This window comes from Nothobranchius furzeri, chromosome 16 (genome assembly GCF_043380555.1).
Source record: "Nothobranchius furzeri strain GRZ-AD chromosome 16, NfurGRZ-RIMD1, whole genome shotgun sequence".
In the NCBI taxonomy this organism is placed as follows: domain Eukaryota; kingdom Metazoa; phylum Chordata; class Actinopteri; order Cyprinodontiformes; family Nothobranchiidae; genus Nothobranchius; species Nothobranchius furzeri.
Window position 1 is genome coordinate 4643190 of NC_091756.1, and position 15965 is coordinate 4659154.

The 15965-nt window shown below is 44.2% G+C and overlaps 1 protein-coding gene across 1 annotated transcript in view; it reads right to left on the reverse strand.

Annotated features, from left to right (window-relative positions):
- The window catches only part of mtr (5-methyltetrahydrofolate-homocysteine methyltransferase), a 77573-nt gene that overhangs the window by 24196 nt on the left and 37412 nt on the right, over positions 1-15965 (reverse strand). Inside the window, exons 13-22 of the mRNA XM_070545360.1 lie at positions 15142-15254; positions 14909-15049; positions 14569-14754; positions 14326-14505; positions 14047-14163; positions 8741-8881; positions 8419-8508; positions 4363-4515; positions 3136-3243; positions 2235-2335 (exon numbers count right to left, since the gene is read on the reverse strand). Coding sequence (XP_070401461.1) covers positions 2235-2335; positions 3136-3243; positions 4363-4515; positions 8419-8508; positions 8741-8881; positions 14047-14163; positions 14326-14505; positions 14569-14754; positions 14909-15049; positions 15142-15254 — 1330 coding nt within the window. The remainder of the gene's footprint in view (positions 1-2234; positions 2336-3135; positions 3244-4362; positions 4516-8418; positions 8509-8740; positions 8882-14046; positions 14164-14325; positions 14506-14568; positions 14755-14908; positions 15050-15141; positions 15255-15965) is intronic.

Consider the following 15965-nt stretch of genomic DNA (forward strand, 5'->3'; position numbering starts at 1 on the left):
AATGTTGGCCAACTGAAAAGAATGAACATGAAAAGAATGTGCATGTATAGCACTCAATACTTAGTCGGGGCTCCTTTTGCCTCAATAACTGCAGTAATGCGGCGTGGCATGGACTCGATCAGTCTGTGGCACTGCTCAGGTGTTATGAGAGCCCAGGTTGCTCTGATAGTCGTCTTCAGCTCCTCTGCATTGTTGGGTCTAGCGTATTGCATCCTCCGCTTCACAATACCCCATAGATTTTCTATGGGGTTAAGGTCAGGCGAGTTTGCTGGCCAATCAAGGACAGGGATACCATGGTCCTTGAACCAGGTGCTGGTGGTTTTGGCACTGTGTGCAGGTGCCAAGTCCTGTTGAAAGGTGAAGTCTGCATCCCCATAAAGTTGGTCAGCAGCAGGAAGCATGAAGTGCTCTAAAACTTCCTGGTAGACGGCTGCATTGACCCTGGACCTCAGGAAACAGAGTGGGCCAACACCGGCAGATGACATGGCACCCCACACCATCACTGACGGTGGAAACTTTACACTGGACCTCATGCAACGTGGATTCTGTGCTTCTCCGCTCTTCCTCCAGACTCTGGGTCCTTGATTTCCAAAGGAAATGCAGAACTTGCTTTCATCAGAAAACATAACTTTGGACCACTCAGCATCAGTCCAGTCCTTTTTGTCCTTGGCCCAGGCGAGACGCTTCTTGCGCTGTTTCATGTTCAAGAGTGGCTTGACACACGGAATGCGACACCTGAATCCCATGTCTTTCATGAGTCTCCTCGTGGTGGTTCTTGAAGCGCTGACTCCAGCTGCAGTCCACTCTTTGTGGATCTCCCCCACATTTTTGAATGGGTTTGTCGTCACAATTCTCTGCAGGGTGCGGTTATCCCTAGAGCTTGTACACTTTTTTCTACCACATTTTTTCCGTCCCTTCGCCTGTCTGTTAATGTGCTTGGACACAGAGCTCTGTGAACAGCCAGCTTCTTTAGCAATCACCTTTTGTGTCTTGCCCTCCTTGTGCAAGGTGTCAATGATTGTCTTTTGGACAGCTGTTAAGTCAGAAGTCTTCCCCATGATTGTGGTGCCTTCAAAACAAGACTGAGGGACCTTTTAAAGGCCTTTGCAGGTGTTTTGAGTAAATCAGCTGATTAGAGTGGCAGCAGGTGTCTTCTATATTCAGCCTTTTCAGAATATTCTAATTTTTTGATATACCAAATTTGGAGTTTTCATTAGTTGTCACTTATGAATATCAAATTTAAATGTAATGAACATTGGAAATACATTGGTCTGTGTGCATTGCATGAATATAATGTACAAGTTTCACGTTTTGAATGGAATTACTGAAATATTTTCAACCTTTTGATGATATTCTAATTTACTGGCCAGCACCTGTATATAGTAGGGTGTTCTGATGTCCATGATAAATACTGGTCTGTGTGTGTTGGTTTCCTGTATGTGTTCATATTCAGGGTCCTGTCTTTTTGTCTGATGCTTTTCATGTCCATGAAGGTTATGCTGCCTTCCATTTCTTCCTCATATGTGAATTTTATGTTGTCTGTGTCTTCAATATTGTTCAGGTGTTCTGTTAGTGTCTCTGATTGTCCTCTTGGTATAATTTCTAGTACACAGTGGTTTTGGTTTTGAGAAGTATTTCAGTGATGTCGTAGATTCTGAGTAGCCTGGTTTGCCCCCTTTCATATGTGAATACATACAATCTGTCCACGACTCATAGATCTCAGTCATGGGACGGAATCTACGGTTGTCTTCCAAACTGTCTCTTCATGCTATTGGATAACAAACAACGTGACATACTCATTGCTTCAGATGTCGGTCAACAGGGCAGTCCACCATACACCGTCAACAAAGAAACAAAAACATTTTTCTTCTGAACAAAATTACTTAAATATCTGCTTATAACACAAAGAAAAGCCTAAGCCTAAAAAGTCCAAAGCTGATGGCCAAGCCGTTTCAAATGAGCCCTCGCCATCTTAGATTTGCTCGGTCGCAGTAGCAAACCGTCCACCAAACCAACAGAGCAATTGGCCAGCCACCAGCCGAGCCGGGGTTGCAGTGGTTCCGATGGAGCATGGCTAGACCGTCACGCAGAGCAAAACCATTTTGCATCGACAACTCATTGTCTATATTTCTAGGCTAGACTCTGACACTTTGGAAGCAGAAAAAACACTGAATAATACAGAACAATAGAAGCACTGTAGAATGTTGGTAGTCTGAAACCATGAAAAGATTTACCTGAAGTTGTTACAACCCAGCACCACTCCCACTATGTTCTTGCCAATGTCATGGACATCTCCTTTCACTGTAGCCAGAACAATGGTGCCCTGATAGGGATCCTGTAGATGGTGGGGAAAATATCAGAAACACTCCACCACCAGCAGCCAGTCAGATGTTTACTGCTGGGTTACTTTGCATACGGGTTTCTAGAGCGGAATCGAATCATTGAATGGTTCGAATAGTTTGATTCATTAAATTCTTCGATTCATTTTTTACGGATTTGAAGCTTTGTTAAATGAGCGCACCACAGTTTGAACACATGTGGTAATCTAGGTGCAGTGGGGGAAAATAGAGAAACCAGCAAAGACAAAAACCACTGTAAAAAAGGCAAAACGGTCCAAAGTTTGGCAACGAGTTAATTTACGGGTAGATTAGCTAATGATAAGCTAGCTGGCAGCATGCTCACGATCAAGTGGAGTTCAGAAAAAACGTGATGTTGTGAATGACTAAACTCTACAAGTGTAAGGAAAAATCCCCACCATTCCGTTTATGTGGTGATGTCTGCAGCTACAGCAGTCTGGAGCATTTCCAGTAGCTTACTACTGAACATGTTAATGAATTACTTCAATTTTACTGATCGCATGTGGGCTTATTTAGATAAGTTCAGACAAGGATATTAAACCAAATATTTTAATGCAATGCAAGTCAAATTTTGTTCCATAAATTATTTATTACCTATAAATATCAGCTGGGAAAGAGGGAACTAGACGACACAAATTTAATACATATTGTTGATCCTTTTGGAATTTTGCTGTTTATTTTTTTATTTTTGGCTGCATATCTTTCTCGTTTCAAAAGTTTCGATTAAACGAAGGAGGATTCAATAGAATATTCGAAAACAATGGGAATCAGAACTCACCACCTCCTCAGCCGACCCTGATGCTATAATCATCTCCTCCCTCTCCTTCTCCATGAAGGGAATCAGATAACCAACCGCCTTCTTCATAACGCGGGCTGACTTGATCACCTTCAAGACAGCACAAGCAGCGTTTCTGACATGGTTTCACAAACACATGGAACCACAATGTTATTGTTATCATTCAAAGACAAGAATTTTGCTTTGACAACTTATGGTCTAGATTTTGACATGAAGATTGTAATGATAATAGTGTTAAAGGTATTTTAATTTGGGATGCACTCTATCAATAGCATTGGTATCGGCCAATAACTGGTGTTTATTTCCATTTTGTGTGTGTGTGTGTGTGTGTGTGTGTGTGTGTGTGTGTGTGTGTGTGTGTGTGTGTGTGTGTGTGTGTGTGTGTGTGTGTGTGTGTTGGGGGCCATGTGGTAAGGGCTGTGGATCGTTTAGTCAAAAATGTAGAGTATAATATAATCAATGAACATCGGTCATTATCATTATCATTAATATTATTATTATAACAGAAGTTTTAATATTGTATATTTGCCCAAAATTTCATCTCAGTGTATTCCTTAATCTTAATGCTTAACATCACAGTGTAAAAAAGGCAGGACTCCTCTCATGGTGCTCTGAATAAATTCTACACCCATGCCGAGTTATCCTCTGAATGACCTAAATCTGATTCCATAAACGTCCAGCAGCAGGAAGAGAGCACGGATGTTCTTGTATAAAACATGTTATCACCATCTACTTGGTCCTTTGTTTTGGACACTGTAACTACAAACAGAAAACAGATTTATGACCCATATGGGGTCGACGGTGGCACAGGAGTTAAGTGCTCGCCTTGCAATAGGAAGGTTGCAGGTTCGAGCCCCGCTCAGTCTGTCGCTGTTGTTGTGTCCTTGGGCAAGACACTTAACCCACGTTGCCTGCTGGTGGTGGTCGGAGGGACCGGTGGCGCCAGTGCTCGGCAGCCTCGCCTCTGTCAGTGCGCCCCAGGGCAGCTGTGGCTACATCGTAGCTCATCCCCACCAGTGTGTGAATGTGTGTGTGAATGGGTGAATGACTGTGTTGTAAAGCGCCTTGGGGGGTTCCAGGACTCTAGAAGGCGCTATATCAAGTACAGGCCATTTACCATTTACCATATCTTAGTTTTCGTCTTTCATTTGTCAGGCTGAAACAGAGGCCATACTGGACCATACAGCAGACAAAAATGAACAGAAGTACCTGTGGTAGGAACATCTTCCCTGCTCCAAATAAGTCTCCAACCACCTTCATACCATTCATCAAGGGGCCCTCAATGATGTGAAGGGGTCGCTTGTAGCGGTCAACCAGAGCCCGGCACTCCTCTACATCCTCCACCACATATTTCTCTATTCCCTGATAGAGAACAGCATAATAATTTGTATAAGAAGCACATGAACAAATTCAGAGTGTACATTTGAACAGTTTGCGAATGTTTAAAAAACCTATTGAGAACAGATGCTGTCAATCAAAATAAACTCAATGGAATTAAATGCTGGGAACATCTGGAAGAGTCTCCTGAATGAGCTTCAATTTCCACCTACGACAGAACTTCTAAACTGTTCCAGGGAAGGCGATGGACAAATGGGCCCTGTTCAGTGCCTCCATTGTTGAGGCGGCCGACCACAGCTGTGGCCACAGTGTCGTCGGTGCATGTTGTGGCAGCAACCCCCGAACCTTCTGGTGGACACTGACGGTTAGGGATGCTGTCAAGCTGAAGAAAGATATCAGTTATTTTTGGTCTGTGGGACTCCAGAGGCCGCTGATAGGTACCAGCAGTCCAAGCTGAATGCGCCCCGGGGGGTCATGGAAGCAAAAAAAACACAGTCGTGGGAGGAGTTCGGTGAGACTATGAAGCAAGACTTCTGCATGGTTTCAAAGAGACTCTGGTTCACCATCCGGCGCCTCAGAAGGGAAAGCAGTGTACTACCAATACCATTTATAGTGGAGACTGTGTGCTGCCGTCCTGTGGCGGATTGTCGAACCTCGTATTTAGGAGAAGCAAAGTGGTTTTCATTGTGGCTGTGGAACACTAGACCAGCTCTATACCCTTAAGACAGTCTACATCATATACGTAGACAACCCATGGATATAGGAGCTGCTTATTGGAGCTGCAGTAGCAGTGGGCCGCCATCTTGGTTGGGTCCGTATTCTCCCAAGTGCATTTTTTTCTACTGATGAAGGTGTTTATTCAACTAAAAAACACACATGCTTTATACAAAATCATACATGTGGTATGGCATGACTGATGGGGACAGACCTTTAGGAACGGCTTGTTTAAAAAACGATCGCGGCTTCAATCGCAATAAAAAGCAATTCACTTCCATGATAAACGGAAGTCATTGCAGAGACCATCCCCATAGCTCCTTTATGCCGCCATGGCCTAATCTTTTATGAAAAAGGACACGATTGCGCCACATTACCACCACGGTCTGACCACTTATAAATGACCTAAGGGTCCCTGATGCCACCGAGGCATTGCAGCTAATTGACAGCATTGTTTTGTAAAAACGGCTTAAGAGAGAGGCCAGCCGCCCTGCAAAGAAAAATAATTTTGGCCGCTAGTATCCGCACTCTCAATCTTTTGGTCACTACCCAAAGCTTGTTACTGTAGGTGAAGTGGTGACAAGTAAATCGAGAACTTTGTCTTCTGGCTCAGCTCTCTCTTCATCACAACAGATCGGTACAATGCCCACATCACTGCAGACGCAGCACCGATCCGCATGTCGATCTCGCCCTCCATCTTTCCCTCATTTGTGAATAAGACCCCCAAGATACTTCCACTCCTCCACTTGGGACAGGACCTCCTCCCTGACCCGGAGAAAGCAATCTACCTTTTCCCGATCCAAGACCATGGTCTTGGATCTGGAGGAGCTGATTCTTATCCCAGCTTCTTCACATTCCGCTGCAAACCACTCCAGTGAGAGAGATCACATTCTGATTAAGCCAACAGGACCACATCATCTGCAAAAGCAGAGACCGAATCCTTAGGCCGCCAAAACAGATCCCCTCAACACCAGGGCTGTGCTGTGTCCATTAAAGTTGTGAAAGGAACCGGTAACAAAGGGCAGCCTTGCCGGAGTCCAACTCTCACTGAAAACAAGCTCGACTTACTGCCGGCAATGTGGACCAAGCGCAGACACCGGTCATAAAGGAACCTAACAGCCCGTATCAGAAGGCCTGGTACCCAATACTCCCAAAGTACCTCCCAAAGGGCCTCCCAAGGGATGTGGTCTAAAGCATTCTCTAAATCCACAAAACACATGTAGATGTCCCTCCAGAGCCGCCCTAATAGGGTAGAGCTGGCCCAGTGTTCCACAGCCAGGAAGAAAACCACATTGCTCCTGATGAATCCAAGGTTCGACTATCCAGTGGATCCTCCTCTCCAGAACCCCTGAATAGACTTTACCATGTAGGAGCAGGAGTGTGATCTCCCTGCAGTTTGAACACACCTTGCGGTCCCCCATCCATTTTAAAAAAGGGGGACTACCACCCCGGTCTGCCATTCCAGTGGAACTGCCCCAATGTCCACACAATATTGCAGAGTCGTGTCAAACAACACAACCCTACAACATCCAGAGCCTTGAGGAAATCTGGGTGGATTTCATCCATCCCCGGAGCCTCGCCACCGAGGAGCTTTTTGACCACCTCAGTGAACTCAACACTAGAGATTGGAAAGCCCAACCCAAAGTACCCAGACTCTGCTTCCTCACTGGAAGAAGGCACTTCCAGGGATTAGAAACATAAAGGAGTGGGATGGAGGTTGTTGAAGTACTCTGCCCACCAATCCACTATGTCCCGAGTAAAGGTTAGAAACACAACATTTGCACTATAAACAGTGTTGGTAGAGCACTGCTTTCCCCTCCTGAGGCACTGGATGATGGACCAGAATCTCCTCCATGGTCTCACCAAACTCCTCTCATGCCTGGGTTTTTGTCTCTGTGACCACCCGGGCCACATTCCGCTTGGCCTGCCGGTACCCATTAGCTGCCTCTGGAGTCCCAAAGCCCAAAAAGCCCCAATAAAACTCTTTCTTCAGCTTGACGGTATCCCTAACCGTCAGTGTCTCTCCAGCAGGCTCTAGGATTGCTACCACAACAGGCACTGACGACCCTGCAGCCACAGCTCCGGTCAGCTGCCTCAACAATGGGAGCATTAAGCATGGCCCACTTGGACTCAGTGTCCCCCGCTTCCCCCGGAACATTTTGGAAGTTGTGTCGGAGGTGGGAATTGAAACCCTCAAAGCACGTTTGGGCCTGCCAGGTCTGACCAGCATCCTTCTCTACCACCAGGTATTGATCAGTTGACGGCTTCTCCCACTCTTCACCCGAGTGTCCAAGACATGCAGCCACAGATCAGATGAGACGACAACAAAGTCTATCATCGAGCTGCAGCCCAAGATATCCTGGTGCCAAGAGCACCTTTATTTCTGAAAGTGGAAATTCCATGATGATCACAGAAGTCCAATAACAAAACACTGCTTGATTTTAGATCAGGGCGGCCATTCCTCCCCACCACACCTCTCTCCAGGTCTCATCGTCATTGCCCACGTGAGAGTTAACGTTTCCCAGCAGAATGATGGAGTCACCGGAAGGAGCGCTCTCCAGCAACCCATCCAAGTACTCCAAAAAGGGTGGGTAGTCTGAACTGTAGTGCATAAGCGCAGACAACAGCCAGGACCTATCCCCCCACACTTAGGTGGAGGGAGGCTACCCTCTTCTCCAGGGTAAATCCAATGTACAGGCACCAAGATAGGGGGCAACTAGTATGCCCACCCATGCTCGGCACTACTCAGCAGGGGCAGCTCTAGAGTGGTAGAGTTTCCAGTCCCTCTCGAGGAAACTGCTTTCCGGAGCCAGAGCCATGCATCGAGGTGAGTCCGACTAAACCTTGTCGGAACCTCTCAACGTCTTACACCAACTCAGGCTCCTTCCCAACCAGAGAGGTGACATTAAACGTAATGAGCCAGCTTCTGTAGCCGAGGTTCAGACTACCAAGGTCCCCACCTTCAGCTACCACACATCACTCATTGCACCCAAAGTCCAAGTCACTGGGGTAAAAGTCCAATTCAAGTGCAAGTGTTTGAACGCTTTATCAAGTCAAGTCTACTGACATCAAATTAATGACTTGAGTTCAAGTTGTAAGACTATAAACCACATCTCTGGGCTGGAAGGGCATTTATTCTCCAGATCTCCAGTTCCAATGTATTTCATTTGCAAACAGAAAGTACAAGATGATGTGTGAGTGAACGTGTCTCACCTTGATGAGTGCATACTCCAACCTTTCCTCTACGCTCGCTTCTCTCCATTCATCTGTCTGGATCACCTTCTTCCCTCCTTTCACATTGTTCTGTTAACATTCAGGTTAATGAAGGACCAATTTGTTCAGTGTGTGTGTGTGTGTGTGTGTGTGTGTGTGTGTGTGTGTGTGTGTGTGTGTGTGTGTGTGTGTGTGTGTGTGTGTGTGTGTGTGTGTGTGTGTGTGTGTGTGTGTGTGTGTGTGTGTGTGTGTGTGTGTGTGTGTGTGTGTGTGTGTGTGTGTGTGTGTGTGTGTGTGTGTGTGTGTGTGTGTGTGTGTCTACCTGTGCATAGGCAAGCAGTTTGTCAGTAGCTTCTGTATCTCTGTTCCAGATAAGGTTTTCACAGAGTAACAACAGCTCCTTGTTTATGTCATCATAAACAGGCAGGTTTCCAGCATTCACAATTCCCATGTCCATCCCATCCTGACAAAGTTCAAATAATAATTCAACGTTATAGTTATGAATAAATATTGATCTATGAAGCTGATTTTATAATGTGTTTTATTTTACTAAAGGAAGTAGCTTATTTCCACTCTAAAACATTTTTGTGAGTTAGTTTACAAAAAACATAAGAGTAACTTTTCTATGTTTCTATGTTTACTGACAGGTTTCTTAGCTCATTAAAGGTGTGCTTCACTGGTTTAAACAATACATTTGCAGTGGTCTCTAGTATGAATCCTTGCAAGTTGCACTCTGGGCACAAAAAGCACTGGTGCGCCTGTTTCAGGATCTAGAAGATTAACAGATCAGCGGAGAGCTTCCGTTGGCAGGATGTTGAGTCTTATTTTATGCTGGTTGGATATCTTGCCTCTGATTGGCAAACAGCAATGCAACTCTACCACTGACTCCATTTACTTTGCAATATTGATGTTTTATCTCCCCATATAACATCCCTGCATGAGGTTCTGCTGTGCGGTTGAGTTATTAATGCTAACAGTTAGCTTCTATTAGCCACGACATTCTCAGCTGTTTCCTGGACGCTAAACCAACAAGAACCCTCCCCATCATGAGTCAAGATGGGGGAATCCATGAATAGTCCATGAAGTAATAGTGTGACGTAGATCTGCCAGGTTTTTCAAATCCCAGAGTTTCACCGTCTATTTTCTATCAGAAGCTAATGCAGGCGATAGGTGTAGGGGACTTTCTTCATGTTCAGCCTGCATGAAAAACTCAGAGTGCCCATTATAATCAGGAATAATCAATGAAAATCTGGCCCTTTGGTGTGAGTTGGTGTGGGACTGGTTGTCTGTGTGTCCCTGTGATGGACAAAATAATTGATTGACTTGTATTTTTAGAAATACACTTTTTAAACTGTGTAAATGACAAAATCCTTTTAGCCAACTTAAACAAAAAAGGGTTTAGATATGTCACACTGTGGTGTCCCACAGGGTTCTTTTTTGGCACGGTGTAGTTCTTTCTGCTTTTTTTTTAATGACATTTTAAAATTTTCAAACATGTCAACACCAGTTATGTTTGCAGATGACACAGTATTAGTTGTGTCACACTCAAATTTGAAAACTTAGATTGAGAATGTTCATTTTGGTCTGGCTGCCTACACAGATGAAATTGAATAACTTATCTTTAAATATTATAAAAAGTCAAATTTTATAATTTCTAGTAGAATAATTATACAATATAGATGTAACCCTAGTTAAAATCAAATCTGCTGAGTTACCCCAGGTATCAACTAGGGATGTTCGTCAGTCTACCATTAATATCAGCCGATATTGGCATTATAATTTAATATAGGAAAACTTTGATTTATCAAATATTGGTATAAAATGCCAATATCTAGCATCCCTAGTATCAGCTAAAAACTAGGGGTGGCAATTTAACGCTCCAATTATGATTCATTAATTAGACAAAAAGGGTTATCACAGCTTGCATATCAAGCAAGGTGGAACCTTCGTCATTGTATAATTTCCTCGTAGACCGGATGTCACTGACGCACACAGTGCCACTAAAGTGTTACTAAAACAGAATAAAAACAGAAAGAAATTGCCTTGCTTGGACTGATGCAGTACTTGGAAAACACGTCAGCTAAACTTGTAAAAGAAAAAAAAACTTCCTGACAACTACGGAGTCCGTGTCACGGACCTTTTTTCAGAGATCGTCTCTGATCTCTGCTGCTGCTGCCTGGTGGCACCAGAAACTGTACAAAAGTCAAGGTAAGCTATTGTTTTTACATTTCTGTAACGTGTGTGCAGCGCTGAAAGCACCAGACAGAATACATTTTTGCCCTAACAGTAGTTTATGAAAGTAGTCCGACAAACGAGACACCTGCTGCAGCTCTGTGTTCTCACTGCTCTATAAACAGTTACAAACGAGTCTTAAAGTAACAGAAACACTCAAATCTCTGATAATTATGTTGGTTTATTACATGTTTCTGAGACGAGCGACTGTAAACATCTCATGCGTTACTATCATTAAGCAGCGAGGTGTGTTGAAGCGGCCATCAGCTGATGGGGAGCTAAAGGAGTGGATGTTTAAGCGCATCGGCGCAGCGAGGAACGGGAAAGTTGCGATCTGGCTGGAGATCACACCAGATTCGCTGCTGCAGGCGTGAATCTGTGAAACTGCGGCCATCCCCTTCTTGTCTTGTCTCCCCACGTAAGGAACCGCTCACCTGTTCTCCACTCAGGCGTCAAATCATTAATTTCTCGTCATGATCTGTTATCCTCTGATCATTCTCCAGTCATCCACCTGGAACCAGTTAGTGCTCTTGAATATGTCACACCTGTTCTGGTGTTTAAAGTTAATAAATTCAAGTCCTAGATCGTATTTGTGCCTGTTCTACTGTCATTTTTAAGAATTTATATATACATGTACACCATATGTTAATGCTAATAAAAACACACAGTTATACAAACAAGTGAAACTGGAAAAAGTGGTCCTAGCCTGGCCTGCCAGACTAATTCTACACAGAGAGCTAGTGTGGTAACTCACAGGCAGAGAGGCACATGAGGGGCGGGACTAGCCAGCTCAGAAATAACCAATCAGAAAAAAGGCGGAAATGCCGACCGTACTGCTGTAGTGTTTTAGCTGTAGTCAAAAATGGCGTCTAGCGACGCAAACATCTTTCTTCAGAACAAATGCTTTTAGCGCTTCTACTTGTGTTTTACAGACACGTCCAAGTCCTTTAGAGCAGAGGAAGGAGCCGCAGCGAACTCCGCTTCAGACGCCGTTTTCTTGTTTATGACAAACTGAGCGTCGTGGTGTGTGACGTCCGCTGCTCAGCACCGATTGGCTCGGTTTGAATTTTCAGGGGGTGGGGCTATTTGAGCAGAGTTTCCAGACACTTTGCTTCCATTAGGAAGTCAGGCTAGTAAAGTCCATTTATTTCAGTAATTCAACTAGACAGAACGACTATTTAAATGCTCAGGAACCTTTGCAGGTGCTTTCTATTTGCAATTATAAATTAGAGTTGACTGGGGCTGCGTTTCCCACAGTGACATTTGAATAACTAAAATGCATTTTTAGTCATTAAAAGAGTTTACAGTAATGATAACCATGTCTAATGATTCTCTGCCTCATCATCTTTCATTAAAAAATTGCTTTGAGGACGTTTTCCCGAACGACTAAAATGGCTTAGTTAGCTCTAACGTGACATGCCAGCTTCTCCGGTGGGCGTTTAAAAATGTATTTCATTAAGAGAGCATCAACAGTAATTCTTCTTCACATAGAGAAATAATTTCCTGTACTAGGTGAATTCCAGATATTATTACTTTTTAGTCTCATTTACTTTGTTATTCTCAATGCTATTGTTCTTGTAATTGTACGACTAAACTGTTGTTGGTGGAGGCTTTGGAGAAGCCTGACTGATTTTTGCCTCCTGTGTTTTAAACGTATTACTTACGCATTGTGTTTATTTTTACTGTGTAAATAAACAAGGGACAAAATAACATGTTGGGAATGTTACTTTTAAAAAGTAATTAGTTAGTTACTGATTACTTTGTCAACAAAGTAACTTAGTTACTTACAAATTTATAAGATTATAAAAGTAACTGATTACCAACAAAAATAACTTTTTCGTTACTTTTTTTCCTTAAAAAATGCTAGAAAATGGGTTCCCCTCTTAATTAAACTTAATTTACTATAAATGACTACAACAGTGAAATGTAAATGACTAACGACTGGAACAAAATACATTGTTTTTTCATAAAACTGAATAACTGAAATAAATGGGCACTCAACAGGAGGAACAGGAACATTACACTAATCTTGACTATTGAAATGTCACCGTGTGATATTTAACAATCAGCTAAAGTTTATAATTACAAATAGAAACACCTGAAAAAGTTCCTGAGCCTTTAAATGGTCTCTCAGTCTAGTTAAGTATTCTAATGTTTCCAGCTTCACATAATTGTGTGTTGTAGCAGCATTTCTGTTGCTGGTAATCTAGTAATGGTTACATAAATTAATAAAATAAAAATGATGCATCAGCGTTACAGCGGGACTAAAGACATGATCCGAAACAGGTTACAGCTGGATGATCTAGGAAGGTAGAAGATCAGGACGTCTGAGCGGTGAACAGGTGAGCGGACCTTCGGGACGTCCCGCCGTCACGCTAAAGCCTGATTTATGCTTCTCCGTCTGCGTCAGTGCGGAGACACGCAACGCCATTATCCGTCCTTGCGTAGGGCTCCGGCAGGCACGCAAGTACGTACGGAGTCGAGCCCACTTTTTAAACATCCATCGAACGAAACGGAGTACGCAAGCTGGTGATTGGTCAGGACGTTGCTGTTGTTTACAGCGCCGCCATTGCAAAGAGAGCCGTGTTTAACTAGCGGCAGACACGGAGAAGTTTGAAGAATACCTCGCGAAAAAACTCTAAAAATATGAACGTTTCATCCTCCAGTGACTGGAGGAGTGAACAGATGCGCAGCAAGCGTTTTATTTGTGGACGGAAATGACAGGAAACGTGGGTTTAGAGGTGGGGAGCGCATGAAGAGGTGGGAGAATGAGAGACAAATATGTCCGTGTTAAAATTCTCTTACATACACAAAAAACACAATATAAACACACGATCTTGGACCAATACATGACAGGATACCACAGAACAGCGCTACGCCCTCTGTTGTCCTGCCGGGCAATTGCTTTGCAACACTCTCCAGGAGACGGAGAAGTATGAGAGCAAAACGCTTCCGTCAATCCGTGCGTGTCTGTCCCTCGCGGAGCTGACGGAGAAGCATAAACCAGGCTTAAGAAGCTGCAGATTCACACCTGCAGCAGCGACTCTGTGGATCTGCAGCTGTAGATTCATCACGTCTTCCTCGTTCTTCACGGGCTGTGATGAGCTTGGATGAAAACATCCGCCTCTTCTGCTCCCGATCAGCTGATGACGGCTTCAACACGCCGTGCTGCTGAATTAGTAACGCACGCATTTCCTCATCAGTAACGGAAACGGCGTTATGATAAAAGAAGACGGTAATTAATTAATTACTCATTAACTATTTTTTTAGTAGCGCCGTTCTTTTAAACTGTGTTATTCCCATCACTGGTCCTAATAGCACTATGTGACGATCGTAAACCAGGTCGGGGAAAAGAGTCTGACATGAGACAAGGAGACGGGACGTGTGTGTGTTTACCTTGATGGCATGATAAAGGAAGGCTCCATGAATAGCTTCTCTAATGGCTTCCATCCCCCTGAAGGAGAAGGACAGGTTGGAAAGACCTCCACTCACCCTGGCTCCTGGTAAAGTCTCCTAAATAACAATGGGTGAAGATTGCTGAAACAGATCTAATAGTGTTTCTGTTTAGAATGAATGAAGAAGCCTCAACAACAGTCTGATGTCAGAAATAAGTAAGTTTTCACTAGAAATACAACAGCTGTATAAAAGTGCTCCTAGCTGTGGCAGCTCCATTACCTTGATAAGTTTGGTGGCTGTGATGAAGTTGACAGCATAGTCACTATGCTCCTCCATACCTGTACCAATGGTTAGGATGTTGGGGTCAAAGATGATGTCATTGGGGTCAAATCCCACCTTGTGAACCAGCAGTTTGTAGGCTCGAGTGCAAATCTCCACCTTGCGGTCTGTGTCTGTGGCCTGGAGAGCAAAACACACTCCTCAGTTTTTGTGTGTGTGATCTTAGCATAACTGCCTGCTCACCTGTCCCTCCTCATCAAAGGCCATGACCACCACAGCAGCACCGTAGCGCTTCACAGTGGCCGCTCGGAGCAGGAACTCCTGCTCTCCCTCCTTCAGGCTGATGCTGTTAACGATGCACTTGCCCTGACAGCATTTCAGCCCGGCCTCAATCACTGCAAAGTTGGATGAGTCAATGCACAGAGGAACCTGAGGAGAAAACCACAATGTTACTATGGCGCAGTGTCTAATGCGCCACTTGAAACTAATCACTTTCAGGAAGAGGCACAAGATACTAACATAATACGGTTTAATCATGCACCAACACAGAAACGTGGAGAATGTGCAAGTTCCAGTATCCTACCCGTGCAATGTCTGGCTCAGAAGCAATGAAGTTACAGAACCGTGCCATAGCAGTTGGCCCGTCCAGCATGCCCTCATCCATGTTTATGTCTAAAATCTGAGCTCCCATCTCCACCTGGGCCTTAGCAATGCTCAGAGCCTCCTGAAGAACAAACACAGAAGCAAATCCCCAGAAACTTTACTTAGATCACTTGTTGCAGCTTCAGAAGATTCTGAGTATAAAAAAAAAGTAACCTCATATTGTCCAGCCATGACCAGCCTAGCAAACCTGCGTGACCCAGCCACGTTGCAGCGTTCGCCGATGTTTACGAAGTTTGTGTAAGGGCCAATCCTGAATGGCTCCAAGCCTGTAAAATTACAATCATTAGCTTTACTTTGGGGCTGCGTGGTGGCATGGTTGGTAGCCATGTTAACTCTCAGCAAGAATGCTGCAGGTTTGAATCCTGCCAGCACAGCCCTTCTGCATTCGTGAGAAGACTTTCTCCAGGTTTCTTTACAAAAGCAACAAATATGCTTGTTTGTATGATGGTACTCTAAATTGTGCCTCGAATGGATGGATGGATATAGAGATGGAGATGACGGATAGACAATGTCCAGCTATTAGACTTTTCCCAATCAAACAGCACAGTAAAAAAAAAAAAAAAAAGAAATTCAAGAATATGATTATTATTTCAATGGTAAGAATTTGACATGTATTCTGAAGTGTTCTAGTGGTGAATACTGACATGTTTTTGTAAATATGTCTTCACAAACAGGTGCAGGCACATTTTGATATGTTGCATCTGACGTTAGTGACGTACGCTGCGCGCCGAGTGCCGGCCGGAAGGGATATAAACACAGATAAACATGGCCTCTCACTAGTGTCTTTCAACCTCCTACAGCATGGCAAACTGGACGGACGCGGAGACCATGGAGCTTTTGGCCGTGCGAGCGGACGAACAGATTAGTCGCCTTTTTACGGGGACGGTGAGAGGCAGCCAGCTGTTCGACTGAGTGGTGAAACACCGGCTGAGCGGGGCGTCAAGCGGGACAAAAAGCAGGTCGCATCAAAGCTAAAG